The 13965-nt window shown below is 47.7% G+C and overlaps 2 protein-coding genes across 5 annotated transcripts in view; one reads left to right on the top strand and one right to left on the bottom strand.

Moving 5' to 3' along the window:
* Positions 1 to 10283, bottom strand: part of ELF1 (E74 like ETS transcription factor 1) — a 293243-nt gene extending 282960 nt beyond the window's left edge. The window contains exon 1 of the mRNA XM_063952879.1: positions 10141 to 10283. The gene's annotated coding sequence lies outside the window, so the exon portion shown is untranslated. The remainder of the gene's footprint in view (positions 1 to 10140) is intronic.
* Positions 10284 to 10333: 50 nt separating this feature from the next.
* The window catches only part of WBP4 (WW domain binding protein 4), an 80001-nt gene continuing 76369 nt past the window's right edge, over positions 10334 to 13965 (top strand). For 2 of the 4 annotated variants that reach the window (XM_063952883.1, XM_063952886.1), the window contains exon 1: positions 12879 to 12951. Coding sequence is in view for 2 of the 4 variants with exons in the window: in XM_063952884.1 (XP_063808954.1) it covers positions 13234 to 13365 (132 nt within the window). In the remaining 2 variants the exon portion in view is untranslated. Of the gene's footprint in view, positions 10421 to 12179; positions 12209 to 12878; positions 12952 to 13050; positions 13366 to 13965 lie in introns of those variants that run through there. The other 2 variants (XM_063952885.1, XM_063952884.1) reach the window with 2 other exon arrangements.

The raw sequence follows: 13965 nt of genomic DNA, 5'->3' as shown, positions 1-13965 counted from the left end.
CAAGGTTCTGTCCTTGGTCCTCTTCTCTTCTCTCTCTATACGTCCTCACTAGGTAAGCTCATTAGTTCTTTTGGTTTCCAATATCATCTTTATGCTGATGACACTCAAATCTATCTTTCCTCTCCAGACCTCTCCCCTACTCTCCTCACTCGTATCTCCAAATGTCTCTCTGCTATCTCTTCCTGGATGTCCCAGCGCTTTCTTAAACTTAACATGTCTAAGACCGAGCTGATCATCTTCCCTCCCTCCCGCATAACCTCACCTCCTACAATCTCATTATCTATTGATGGCACTACTATCTCCTCTACCCCCCAAGTGCGCTGTCTTGGAGTAATCCTTGACTTCTCCCTCTCCTTCAAACCTCACATTCAGCACCTCTCACAAACCTGCCGTTTTCATCTAAAAAATATTTCCAGGATCAGACCCTTTCTGACCCAGGATGCGACTAAGACTCTTATCCACTCACTGGTCATCTCCAGACTGGACTACTGTAATCTCCTCCTGACTGGCATTCCTGACAAATACCTCTCTCCACTCCAATCTATCCTCAATGCTGCTGCCCGGCTCATTTTCCTCACCAAACGCACTACGTCCACCTCTCCTCTCTTACTAGACCTTCACTGGCTCCCCTTCCCTTTCAGAATCCATTTCAAGCTTCTCACACTTGCTTACAAAGCCCTCACCCACTCCTCTCCCATCTACATCTCTGATCTTATCTCGCTTTACACTCCCACCCGTCCTCTTCGCTCTGCTAATGCTCGCCGACTCTCCTGCCTACGGATTACTTCCTCCCACTCCTACCTCCAAGATTTTTCACGCGCTGCACCACTTCTCTGGAATTCCCTACCTCTCCCCCTCAGACTCTCCACAAAACTTCAAACGGGCTCTCAAGACCCACTTCTACACCAAACCCAGCCAAATCTTATTATTTGTTTATGTACTCTGTAATTGGGCGCTGCGGAACCCTTGTGGCGCCATATAAATAAAGGATAATAATAATAATAATAAATACCGTTAAACGGCAGAGACTCCATAGTCTTCTGAGTCAGCATCAGCATTCCATTGATGAATCCACAATGCTCTTCTAGCCGAGACTGCCATGGCATTGGCCCTTGATCCCAAAAGGCCAATATCCCTTGCAGCTTCCTTTAGATAGGCTGCAGCGTCCCTGATATGACACAGTGTCAAAAGTACGCTATCCCTGTCCAGGGAATCTATATCAGATGACAAGTTATCTGTCCACTTTTCAATAGCGCTACTCACCCACGTAGATGCAACGGCAGGCCTGAGCAGCGTACCAGTAGTGACATAAAATGGACTTCAGTGTATTTTCCTGCTTACGATCCGCAGGATCCTTTAGGGCTGCCGTGTCAGGAGACGGAAGCGCCACCTTTTTGGAAGACGCGATAGAGCTTTGTCCACCGTGGGGGTTGACTCCCACTTGTCCCTGTCCCCAGAGGGGAACGGATATGCCACCGGAATTCTCTTGGGAACCTGTACCTTCTTGTCAGGATTTTCCCAAGCTTTTTCAAAAAGAGCGTTCAGTTCATGAGAGGGGAGAAACGTCACCTCAAGTTTCTTTCCCTTAAACATGCAGACCCTAGTATCAGGAACAGCAGGGTCTTCCGTGATATGTAATACGTCTTTTATCGCCACAATCATGTACTGAATGCTCTTAGCCAGTTTAGGATTCAATCTGGCATCACTATAGTCGACACTGGAATCAGAGTCCGTGTCGGTATCTGTATCCGCTATCTGGGTAAATGAACGCTTCTGTGACCCCAAGGGGGTCTTAACCTGCGACAATGCATCCTCCATGGATTTTCTCCATGTCTGGTTCTGAGACTCAGATTTATTTAATCTCTTATTCAACCGAGCCACATTTGCATTCAAAACACTCAACATATTTACCCAATCAGCCGTCGGCGGTGCCGACACGGTCACTCCCACAGTCTTTTCTGTCCCCACTCCAGCCCCCTTCTGGGAAGAGCACTCAGCCTCAGACATGTCGACACATGCGTACCGACACCCACAACCACACTGGGGCTACAGGGGACAGACCTACAGCAAAGCCTGTTAGAGAAATACAGAGGGAGTTTTGCCAGCTCACAACCCAGCGCCTATCCCGGTACTGAAACGATTAAAGTAATGCCTCAGACCTGTTAGCGCTTTAATAATAATAATAAAGCTCCAAAATACTGTGCCCCCCCCCCCCCCCCCCCCGTTTTGCACTCTGTTACTTGTACAGCAGTGTAGGAGGTCAGGACCAGCGTCTCTGCATCTCTGTGAAGAGAAAATGGCGCTGGTTAGAGCTGTGAGGGCTAAGCTACACCCCCTTAATGGCGCGCTTCAGTCCCGCTATTTTTTTAAATATTTATACTGGCGGGGGTCCGGTTTTTAGTGCCCAGGCACTGTAAGCCTCTTTTGCCAGTTTGTTTAGTGAGGTTTCATGCTGCCCAGGGCGCCCCCCCTGCGCCCTGCACCCTGTAGTGCCGCTGTGTGTGTGGGAACATAGCGCGCAGCGGCCTCAAAAACACTGAAGTCTTCTACCGTCACTGAAGTCTTCTGATCTTCTTTTACTCACCCGTCTTCTGACTTCTGGCTCTGCAAGGGGGGTGACGGCGCGGCTCCGGGAACGAGCATCTAGGCGTACCTAGCGATCAGTCCCTCTGGAGCTAATGGTGTCCAGTAGCCTAAGAAGCAGAGCCTTGAAACTCACAGAAGTAGGTCTGCTTCTCTCCCCTCAGTCCCACGATGCAGGGAGCCTGTTGCTAGCAGGTCTCCCTGAAAATAATAAACCTAACAAAAAGTATTTTTCTGAGAAACTCTGGAGAGTTCCTCAGTGTGCATCCAGTCTCACTGGGCACAGAATCTAACTGGAGTCTGGAGGAGGGGCATAGAGGGAGGAGCCAGTTCACACCCCTTTTAAAGTCTTAAAGTGCCCATGTCTCCTGCGGATCCCGTCTATACCCCATGGTTCTTGAAGCATCCCCAGCATCCTCTAGGACGTATGAGAAAAAAAACTGAGTTTCTGCTGTAGTTATCTGGTACCTGACTCATTTTAAAATTACCCTATATACTTAAACATTGAGGCAATGCTCCAAAAACAGCAGAAAAACAACCTTAATAAATAGGTAGCTAAAGCTGGGTACACACTGGCGTGACGGGGATTCATTCCAACATAGGAACAAATCCGCATCAGCTCCGAATTGGCCCCACACACTGTGGCGACTTTAATGAAGGACAGACCCAAGCGTCTGTCACATGTGACCGCAGGAGTGTGCAATCCTGGATACACACTGCGCAATGTAAGCAATATGTCGCTCCAAAACGGCATTTTGGCGAGACACTGCTCCAGTGCGTACCCGATTTATGTGATAATATTAGTCCCACTGTCATGATGATCAAGAAGCAGCATTTCTTTACTTTTTTTTTTTTACTTTCTGGTTTTTTTTTCAAAGTTTGATAATTGTAATGGCAAAATGATAGAAATGGGTAAATTAAAACTTGTAGCTCTGGAGCTCATCAAAACGTTTAAGAATCCATCCATCCAGTTATGTTTGGAAAAGGTGAAAGATTTTATGATCTAATGCAATCAGTGGGGAATTTCGGAATATCAATGTCTCACCCAGAATGAATTTTGTCTTATGCTTTGAACATGGAGAAAACGTGAAAAACAGGAAATTAAATCACATTAAGCCATGTGTAAGAATAAGAATAATGTGGATCTACAATGTGCCAATAACAGCAGTGAAAGCACACCTTATGCTTAAAGGAGACAAAAACTCACAATTTACATTTCAAGATTTACAAAACAAAATAAAGTATAACCATTAATGAACTATAAGTATTTCATAGTACAATCCCTTTAATCACAGCACTCAACACATCAATCAATTATTCTGTATATAAATGTATATACATAGGGCCCCTATTACTGTAAACTGATACTTATGTATAATTCCAATGCTTGTTCTTAAGATTCCTTCCATTCAGTATAGTTCATGTGTGGCTTATATACAGCAAAGCCCAGGGGCAGTGGCTGGGAACTGACAGGTCAGCATTAAAACTGCCAATCTCAGGTTGTGAAGCCTATGTTCAATTACAGCGCAACCCACACAGACCTCTCCCACAGTCACATGATGCACTGTTCCAGAGAACATGACTGCTATTCCCAGCAACTGTCTGGAAAGCTGTAATCATTTTCAAGGGAAATCCCAAACTCAGAGGAAGGAACCCAAGCAATCAAGTCATGTGAAACCAGAGAGAATGCAGACTTGTATCAAAATAAGAGCTCCGTTATATAGCGTCCGACTCTGTGCCAACCATTACATGTAATTCCGTGACAGACAGCCTGACAAATGAGTGCACAGCAGTAATCACACTCTTCTATAAAACTGAAGCCAGGACGTGGAAAAAAAAGACACACATAAACGTTGGGTGGGTGGATGGATATTGCAAATGTGTCCTGGAGTGGGTTTTGACTTGGTATCCAAGGGCTCACACCCATGAAGTGGGAGGACAACAAATTTAATGCCATCTAACCCTAGAATGCCACTCTACATATGTAAGGATGTTTTACAGACTTCACTAGTGTATTAAAACTACTTATAAGTGAATAATACAGAAGCTGATCAATTGTGTTCTTGGGTGAACTCTGGTATGAGGGTCTAAATTTAGAAATAAGATTCCTTTTACAAACCTCCATCTTTGGAACCCGTAAAAAGGGCACAGAGAGATCTATGCAAAGCGTCTTTTTCCCCATGAAGCTGGTGTTGTTGAAGTCATTTGGACTTATATAAAAGACTATCTGGTGCACCACAAGACACCCAATATAATACATATATTACAATATACATCATTCTTGTATTGTATATCTAATATACATTTATATGTTTTGTTTGATTGAGGACATAGATAAATGAGAGCTTTATACTGTCAACAGTTAAGGTGCATACACCATACTTGCCTACTCTCCCGGAATGGCCGGGAGGCTCCCGAAATTCGGGTGACCCTCCCGACCCACGGAAGAGCAGACAAGTCTCCCGACTTTTCCACTTCCCTCCTGCCCGGCCGCCCACTTTGAGAGTAAAGTGGGCGGTCCGGACACTCGATGACGCGATTCAACAAGAATCGCGTCATCGTAGTCACGCCCCCTGCTGGAAAATGCCGGTTATAGCGGCATTACAGAGCCGGGGGGGTGGCTTAAACGTGTTGTCGCTGTAACCCCGCCCTCGTACCGCCTCTGACCCGCCTCCACCACGCCCCATTCCGCCTCCTCCTCTCATCATCGTCCCGGACAGCCCCTCCACTGAGCCGACCTGACAGCTCTCTCCCGGAGAGGGCTGCCAGAAAGTAGGTAACTATGGCATACACATGGTGCCTATCTGCCTAAAAGTCTATTTTGACTGCGATTTCTTTTGAACTCCCCGGAGCCCAGAACCACAGATATTGACTATACACACGGTGCAATTGTGGCCATATACAATTTTAACTATACTAGAAACTAGTTGTACACTTTCTAGTCAAAATTGATCTTTCTGCAGTCTATTTTTTCTTGCGATACCGACCCAGCGGGAGCGCATATCAGCATCGCAAGCTGTATGCACACTGGGGGTCATTCAGAGTTGATCGCTCACTAGCAGTTTTTAGCAGCCGTGCAAACGCATTGTCACCGCCCACAGGGGAGTGTATTTTCGCTTTGCAGAAGTGCGAACGCCTGTGCAGCAGAGCGCCTGCAAAAACATTTTGTGCAAAACAAGACGAGCCCTGTAGTTACTCTTCGTGTGCGTTGATTCTAACGTTGGAGGGTTGGCTTTTGACGTCACACACCCGCCCAGCGTTAGCCCAGCCACGCCTGCATTTTCCCTGGCCCGCCTGCGTATTTCTAAGCACTCCCTGAAAACGGTCAGTTACCACCCAGAAACGCCCATTTCCTGTCAATCTTCTTGCGACCGCTAGTGTGAATGAAAACGTCGCTAGAACCTGTGCAAAACCACAAAGGGCTTTGTACCCATACGACGCGCGGTGCATGCGCACAAATGCCGATTTTTAGCCTGATCGCTGCGCTGCGAACAACGGCAGCTAGCGATCAACTCGGAATGACCGCCACTGTGTGATATGTACTATGTTTTCTACAGATATGGACTATATAGTCCATATCGGTAGTTCAAATCGCACCATGTGTATGCAGCTTAAGACTTTTAAAATAAACATTTTCTGTGCAGAAAAGGTTATCCGACTTACACAGATTGACTGGCCAGTATTTGTTCCTAGTCATTTAACTAGCTAGCAATTACCTGCGGAACGCACCTAAACCTGACTAAACTAATGGGCACCAGCGCAAAAAGAGCTGTTTGGGCAACCAAATCGGTCATTTTTTCCACATTTCAGCTCGCAAGCATGAGGGGGCTGCGAGTGGAAAGGCGTCCCTGTTCAGGCGCCATCTAGTAGCAGCCGCGGGGAGAAAAAATGTAATTCCTCCCCACAGTATTGACATGCGAGTTTCAAATCTAAACTAATTCAATCTGTCCGATTATGTGAGCGTAGCGATCAACAATTTTAACAGTGCACTGTTACTCAGCATGACAGCCAGCCAAATACATAAATAAAATGCAGCTGTCCACATGTTGATAACTACTGCCATTTTTAATGCATTTTTTTTTTGTGCTAATAAAAACACATAGGAAAAAGGTTCAAACTGCTAAATATTTGAGGCTTTTCAAGTGTTTGTATACTTTCTAATATGTTCAAAAGAGGAAACACCTGGAGATAAAACAAACAGCATTCCAAAAACCACTAACACACTGCAAATGGGTATCACAAACACACTACGAACAATGGGGTAAATGTATGAATGGTCGTTATGGGGGAGAAGCAGTATCAGCGTATGTTATGTGCACCAATACCGCTTCTCCCCCATGTATTACTACGGTGGTGCTGGCACAGGCCGATATGAGAAGGCGCACAGCATCGCTGACCGTTCTGACATCTGCAGCTGTCGATTTTGACAGCTGCAAGTGGCGATGTCCTATCTCCACAGCAGGGACAGAGCTGTCCCGGCTGTGGCGTGTGCCGGCTCCAGACTGCGCAGTAGGTCTCATGTGAGTAGCAAGATCCCGCGCACGCGCAGTGGAGCCAGTCAGGCAGGGAGACACAGCGTATCAGCGCGGATCTGATGCGGTGTGTGCACAGCGGGGCATCGCCAGAGGGGGGAGTTTTCACTCTGCCGCTTCGGCAGACAAGATGTTCTTACATCTTGTCGCTGTCCCTTCCTGCTTCGCCTCGGTAATGAGGTGAGGCAGGAAGTGTTAGAGCACTGCCGCTATAATACATTTACCGCAATGATTTCTAACGTCAGATCATTTAACAAGCGTTTCAAAATCCATGTACAATGGTTTTTAAAAAATACCAGAGGGCATGTAGACTAAACCAGAGTTGGGGAGGGGAGTTCTCACTCATGCAAGTTAGCCCGACAACAGCTGCACTTGACGGCAGCTTGAACTCGCCTACATCTGCTCGCGCCCCCAAAGGGCTGCAAGCAAAAAGAAATTTGCAAATTTGGGATGAGCGCATGCTGCAAGGGACATTTCAGGTAGCTTGCATCCTTTGCCTGCAGTTGGTTTCACACCATAGATTGCTTGGGACCCCATTTAACCGCTTGCCTGGCATGGTTACATCAGATGCGACCATACCAGCAAGTGCTTTATCCCACCTGGTCGCACAGGATGGGACCGGTCACATACACACTGTTTGCAGCTGCAGGAAAGAGAAACTTCCTTCCACTGCTTCTCTCAGAGAGACCGAAAGGTCCCTCTGCCAGCCCTCACCCTGCCCCAGTGTTTGCCGTGCTGCCGATCACTGTGCTGACAATAGCAGCCGCTGGGGAAAGGTAAATTAACCCCAACCCCCCCCTTCCATGTGTACCCGATTGCGGCCCTGGGGGTTAAATGGAAAGTTACAGTGTTTCCGACGATGTCGACCGATGTTCTGACGTTTGGGGAAAAGCTATGTTCTTTTCCCAAATATAAAAATACAAATAACCATTTTGGATAACATTAAATACATGTTCTTCACCTAATTCACTTATATAAAAAATCATCAAATTCTGAGCAGTTTTTAGGAAGAAAAATGTGTCTGTTAAGTGGTCAAGAATGAGTCCTCCTAGTTTACACCGGATGGCAAAAAGCCAGACAAACTTTTTCCGGCTTTTTGCCATCCGGCGTGGTCTGTCAAACACAATGGCTTTGAGCCGTGTGTAATGCTGTGCGCATATGCAGCAGCAGTAGTGACTAAAAAAAAAACCTGTTGTGTGTGAAAGCGCCCCTTCACACACACGGTTCTCTGCCTACAAAGGCGTGCGCAGACGCCGACATGCGGTTGCTGCTCCGGACTCCCCCTGGGCGGCCCAGGTGAGCAGTCTTATGTCCCAGTGGAAGGGGTGGGAGACGTAGTCAGTAACCTGGCGGAGGGGGAGTCCAGAGCGGCACCCGCATGTCGGCGTCTGCGCACGCCTATGTCTGCCTACAAAGACGGCACGGCTCCGGCCCGGCAGCCGGACCTTGCAGTGGATATTTCCGGCTGCAACCCGGCAGCTGTTCTGTGTGAAAGGACACATTACTCTGAATGTGTCTCAGCAGCACGAAAAAGCCGTCCGGGATTTTACCGGGCGGCGGGAGCCGGCGCGTGTGTTACAGCCCTATCCCCTTCAGCATGTACTATAAGGGATATGACATCCATTCCGTATTTAGCGAACAGCAGTATGATCATCTAACTGGTGTTTATGACTGTAGCGCATACGCTATCTATAGATGGCATAAGCGTAAAAGGGTCTATGTACTAAGCCTTGGAGAGAGATAAAGTGGACGGAGATAAAGTACCGGCCAATCAGCACCTAGCTGTAATGTTACAGGCTGGGTTTGAAAAATGACAGATGGGGTTGCAGCGATGCCACCGCCGGAGTACCAGAGACACAGGCTTTTCTCCCTCTGAGACGCTCTGTGGCGAGCGTAGTGAACCCGCAAGTGGCTTTCTAGCGCTCGCCCCGCTGACGGCATTCTAGCGGACAGGATCCTGTTGTCGGGATCATGACTGCCGACATACTGTCCGCTGGCGAATAGTACATATTCCCTTATGTATGAATACCAGCAGCTACACATTATGCGGTGCTGGTGATCAGTATTATTGTAAGAGGGAGCCCTTGGTGTGACGTGAGAAAGGGGGTAATTCCAAGTTGATCGCAGCAGGATTTTTGTTAGCAGTTGGGCAAAACCATGTGCACTGCAGGGGAGGCAGATATAACATGTGCAGAGAGTTAGATTTGGGTGTGGTGTGTTCAATCTGCAATCTAATTTGCAGTGTAAAAATAAAGCAGCCAGTATTTACCCTGCACAGAAACAAAATAACCCACCCAAATCTAACTCTCTCTGCACATGTTATATCTATCCCCCCTGCAGTGCACATGGTTTTACCCAACTGCTAAAACAAATCCTGCTGCGATCAACTTGGAATTACCCCCAATGTGCGAGGCCAGCATAGAAAGCGCTGACTGGGAGCAACCTGCCATGTGCGGGAGCACCGCCACTGGCTCACCTGTGCCGCTGTATGTACATCGGGTGACAGCAGCCCATGTGCCGGGGGGAGAGCATGAAAGGGCACGCTGACAGTAGGGAGAGAGCCGGGGCTGGCGGGCGACCTGCTGTCTGTCACCTGACGCCCTGTGTGTGCGGTAGCCTCGCCGGCACTGGAGGGAGCGCTGTGACACTGGCAGGAGAATGGGGAATTCCCACACCGGGAGCGGGGCCCGGGCCGACTGGGGAATACCAGGAATCCTGAGCGCTACACCATATGGAAGCCGGGCTGAGCGAGCACACAGCAGCCCCGCCCCCTTACCTGACGTCACCCGTGACCGTTACCCATCCCTGACAGCACCGGCTCCCCCGTCACATGACCCCCGCCTGGTCATGGCACCCGAAGCGGAGGAAGGGGGGCTGGCGGGGAGGCTGCGGGGGCATAGGGCAGTGAGTACCCGTATGTGTGGCACCCGCGGCTCGGACTCATCACCGGTGACAGCTGCGGGCGGCACAAACAAGACAGACACCGCAACAACAACACTACTGCCACTGTGCTACTGTCACTCACCTGGCTCCGCTACCGGTTCGCCCTCCCTGCCGTCCCCGGCTGCTGCTGCTGCGGGCGGTGGCACTGACTGGACGGGTCGCTGTATCTCCGAACTTGTTTGCAGAGCTCTCATGCCAAGTTTGTTTTCACCGCCCACAGGAGACGACAGAGGAGGAGCCTGAGGCGAAGCAAAGGTTTCCTGAGCCTTCCTGGCCGCCGTAGCGGCATCTGATTGGGCTGTGCCGGCTTCCGTAATGCTCTCCGCTGTGATGGAGATATGTCCGTGTGAAACGTACTGAGGGTGAGTGCTGAGGGCGCAGCGTGGCTGTTGTAGGGGCTGGAGAGCCGTAGTACTCCTATGTGGGGCTGGACTGGGCATGCTGAGACCTGTAGTTCCTTACCATTCCATAGCGTCTGCACCTGCTGTACCAGTCACCACACTGTGTTGTATTGCAGCTGCTGAGGTGGTACACACCACAGCATGCACTAATAGTAATACAGTGGCAGGGCATGCTGGGATTTGTAGTTCCACTACACCTGGAGGAGTGCCTCGGGTTACCTGCCACTGCTTTGTGGTGACTGGCTATAACTGGACAAGCACTTTGAGTCCTATTAGGAGAAAAGTGCTATATAAATATCATTAACTGAGTGTGACTCCTCCCGTCCCTGTATTCCCGCCATGTCTGTAATTTTTAATACCCCTTTCAAACATAGCCAGGTCGCACCCGGGAATGTGTACACAGGTGCGACCCTGCTTGAGACCTCTTTCAGACACGCGGCCCGACCAGGCATGTTGCTGGGTTGATGACGTCACTGCTGACGCTGCAGGAGGCGGCACTTGGAGATGATCATCTCCAAGCGCCGCCTCCTCCTATGCAGTGAACGGCTGTGCTTACCATTCACACTGCACCGCATCTCGGGTTGATCCCGGCTTCAACCCAGGTCGCGACCTGGGATGAAATGCCAGGATACTCCACCCGGGATATTTCTTTAGGACCCTTTCAGACTAGGCAAAATCCCGGGTTGATGCGCGTTCACGTGCAGTAACCTGGGAAATTTTTGCTAGTCTGAAAGGGGTATCCACATCCCTCTGTTATAGATGTAACTAGTTTGCAGTAGGGATTGCCATCGATATTCAACAACAATTTTCATGCCTGGGACATTGTGGTTTTTTCCCGATCTATTCTGCATGATGTTTTAATAGAATAGACCCAAAGACCCATGATGGTGCGGCGGAGATATAGTTAACTGGTCCCCGGCATCTACCACTCCAATGAATGGGTTGGGTTATCTCTCTTGTCTTATATTTTTTTAACTGCGTGAGTGCAAGACTAATCTAATCCATGCGGGACCGCCGATTGGCCATCCCTAGTTCATAGTAACCATAGCAAGCCTTTGGTGTCTTTTGACCTTCGGAGACAGTAATGTGCTCCTCATGTACTGCATGTTGTGGTGTTAACAATTAGGAGGATTGCTGTACAGTAGTTTGCAGTGAAGACCAACATGCAATTAGATTGCCATGTTACCATCATAATGAATAGGATGTGTGGCAGTGTTATAGCAACTTATAAGTTGTATGTGCAAGTAAGGTGGTACAGGAATTAGTAGCCGATCGCTCTACCACCTTATCGCTGGCCCCATTAGCTGCACCACAAAGTTATGGGCCCTACACACTAAGCGATAACTTTGAAGGATATGAACGAGATATCGTTCATATCCTTCAGTGTGTAGTCACCAACGATGAACGATATACGGCCCCACGCTTATTCATCGTTTGTGCCAGGTCGTTTATACATGCATGCCAATATGGACAGTCTTGTCCATATTAGCATGCGGGGCCGGGTGACAGGGGAGAGTGAAGAAACTTCACTCCCCCCTGTCACCCAGCCTACCCCCCCCCCCCCCCCCCCCCGCTGCCAGGGCTTCCATCGGGCACCTTGGCGGCATAACCGCCAGTGTGTAGGGCCTATTTGTCACAGTGCCCAGTAGTGAGACATAACCAGAGCTGCTCAGCAACTGCTCTTTCTTTTTTTCTTTTTTTTTTTTTTCTTTCTTTCTAGGACAAGTTCATATGTAAGGGAGCTGTCATGTAAGTAAACAGTTTTGTTTCTTTCACAATTTAGATTTTTAAGTAATCTAAGGAATTTGCATTGTGCTGCCCCTCTAAATGATTAGAGCACCCTAGAGTCTTGCCTCCGATATGATCTAACCACCCTATAATGCCCATACTCATATACCCTCAAACCTCTATTCAAAAAACACCATCTCATCAGGTCCAGCAGGCAGCAGGAGGCTCTCAGCGGCCAATCAACAAAGTTGCCGTTCAAACGGAGGCAGAGGAAGAGACTACAATATCTCTGTAGTCTCTGCCTCCTGCCACCTGAGGGACCCTGTGAGGTGTTTTGTTTTTTTTAGCTATATAAAATTCCTCTCCTGTACTAATTAGTGCAACCTGTGTAAATGGCCATCCCAAATAATCTGATTGGAGTCCAGACTATCCACCTGCCACACCAAGTTTGGGAGACAATGGATTAGAAAGTGGATTTAAAGGTAAATGTCTACAGCGGCTAACTATTCAGAAAGTGTACTATTTATATGTTAATGTGGCTTCAAATACATAAAATAAAATAAAAATACAAATATGGGAAAATACACTTGACAATAGTTTTGTCACATTTCTTATGTCATTGTGATTTAATTTGTATTTAACAAGATAAAAGCTTTTGTATGGAATGTTAATCTCACTCTGGTCTTTGCAGGGCTGACTACTGGAAATCACAACCTAAGAAGTTCTGTATTTACTGCAAGTGTTGGATTGCAGATAATAAGCCAGTATGTTTACATTTTATTATACTGCTATTATTGTTGTTGTTGTATGTACATACAAGTACCATACTTGTATGGACATCTCCTTCTCCTTTTCATCTGCAGGGAAGTAGTGGGTCTGGGATTTCTTCCTCTTTCCTGATTTGTGTCTGTTTTTGCAGTTCCACATCCACATTTGGATTGTGTACTGCAGTTGTCCTTTTGTCTCTTACCTTGTCTTTCTGTAATGTCTGGTAAATGCAATCAGTCTTGCACAGACCCGCAAAGTGACAAGTGCCAAACTGCTGTATGTCTAGATTGGGGCAGATTTTCACTAAATGGCATAGGAGGCAGGTGCCTTTGGGGGCATCTTCTGAGATAGCAGTCACGAGCCTTCTCCAAGCATGTTGCAGACCTTGCACATCTAATCGCACTTCCCAGGTAAGGTGCTCCTCAGATGGTTTCCTTGGGGAATGATACTTACCACTTAGGGACCTTGAGCCAGGAGCCCTTGGACTCCTCTGCAGCATCAGACAAGAGGCTTTTACTCCTTACATGGCAAAGTCGGAGCAGGTTCAGGTTTCTTCATCCTTAGAAAGTGTCTTAGAATCTAGATAGAAGAAATGTGTGTTCAAAGTCCGCGCACAACTGCTAGAAACATGTCTACCCTTCACCTTATGAAACAGAGTCACAAAAATATATACTGAGCTTTATATAGTAGTCCGACTCCTTTTTCCTCTGTGAACAACTTGGAAAAAGGAGTCGGACTACTATATAAAGCTCAGTATATATTTTTGTGACTCTGTTTCATAAGGTGAAGGGTAGACATGTTTCTAGCAGTTGTGCGCGGACTTTGAACACACATTTCTTCTATCTTGTTTGTACCTTTTGGAGTATTGGGTGATTGCTCTTTGTGGGTTCTTCTGCTGCAGGTTACTGCTGGTTAACAGCGCACTATTTTAACAACAAAATATTTTACATTTAGTGTCTTAGAATCTGACAGCACTTCTATACCTCATAAGCATCAGATTCTGGTGGTTC

The sequence above is a fragment of the Pseudophryne corroboree genome, chromosome 2 (assembly GCF_028390025.1).
Source record: "Pseudophryne corroboree isolate aPseCor3 chromosome 2, aPseCor3.hap2, whole genome shotgun sequence".
Classification (NCBI taxonomy): Eukaryota; Metazoa; Chordata; class Amphibia; order Anura; family Myobatrachidae; genus Pseudophryne; species Pseudophryne corroboree.
Note: the sequence above shows the minus strand (reverse complement) of the source record. Positions and strands in the feature narration are given on the sequence as shown.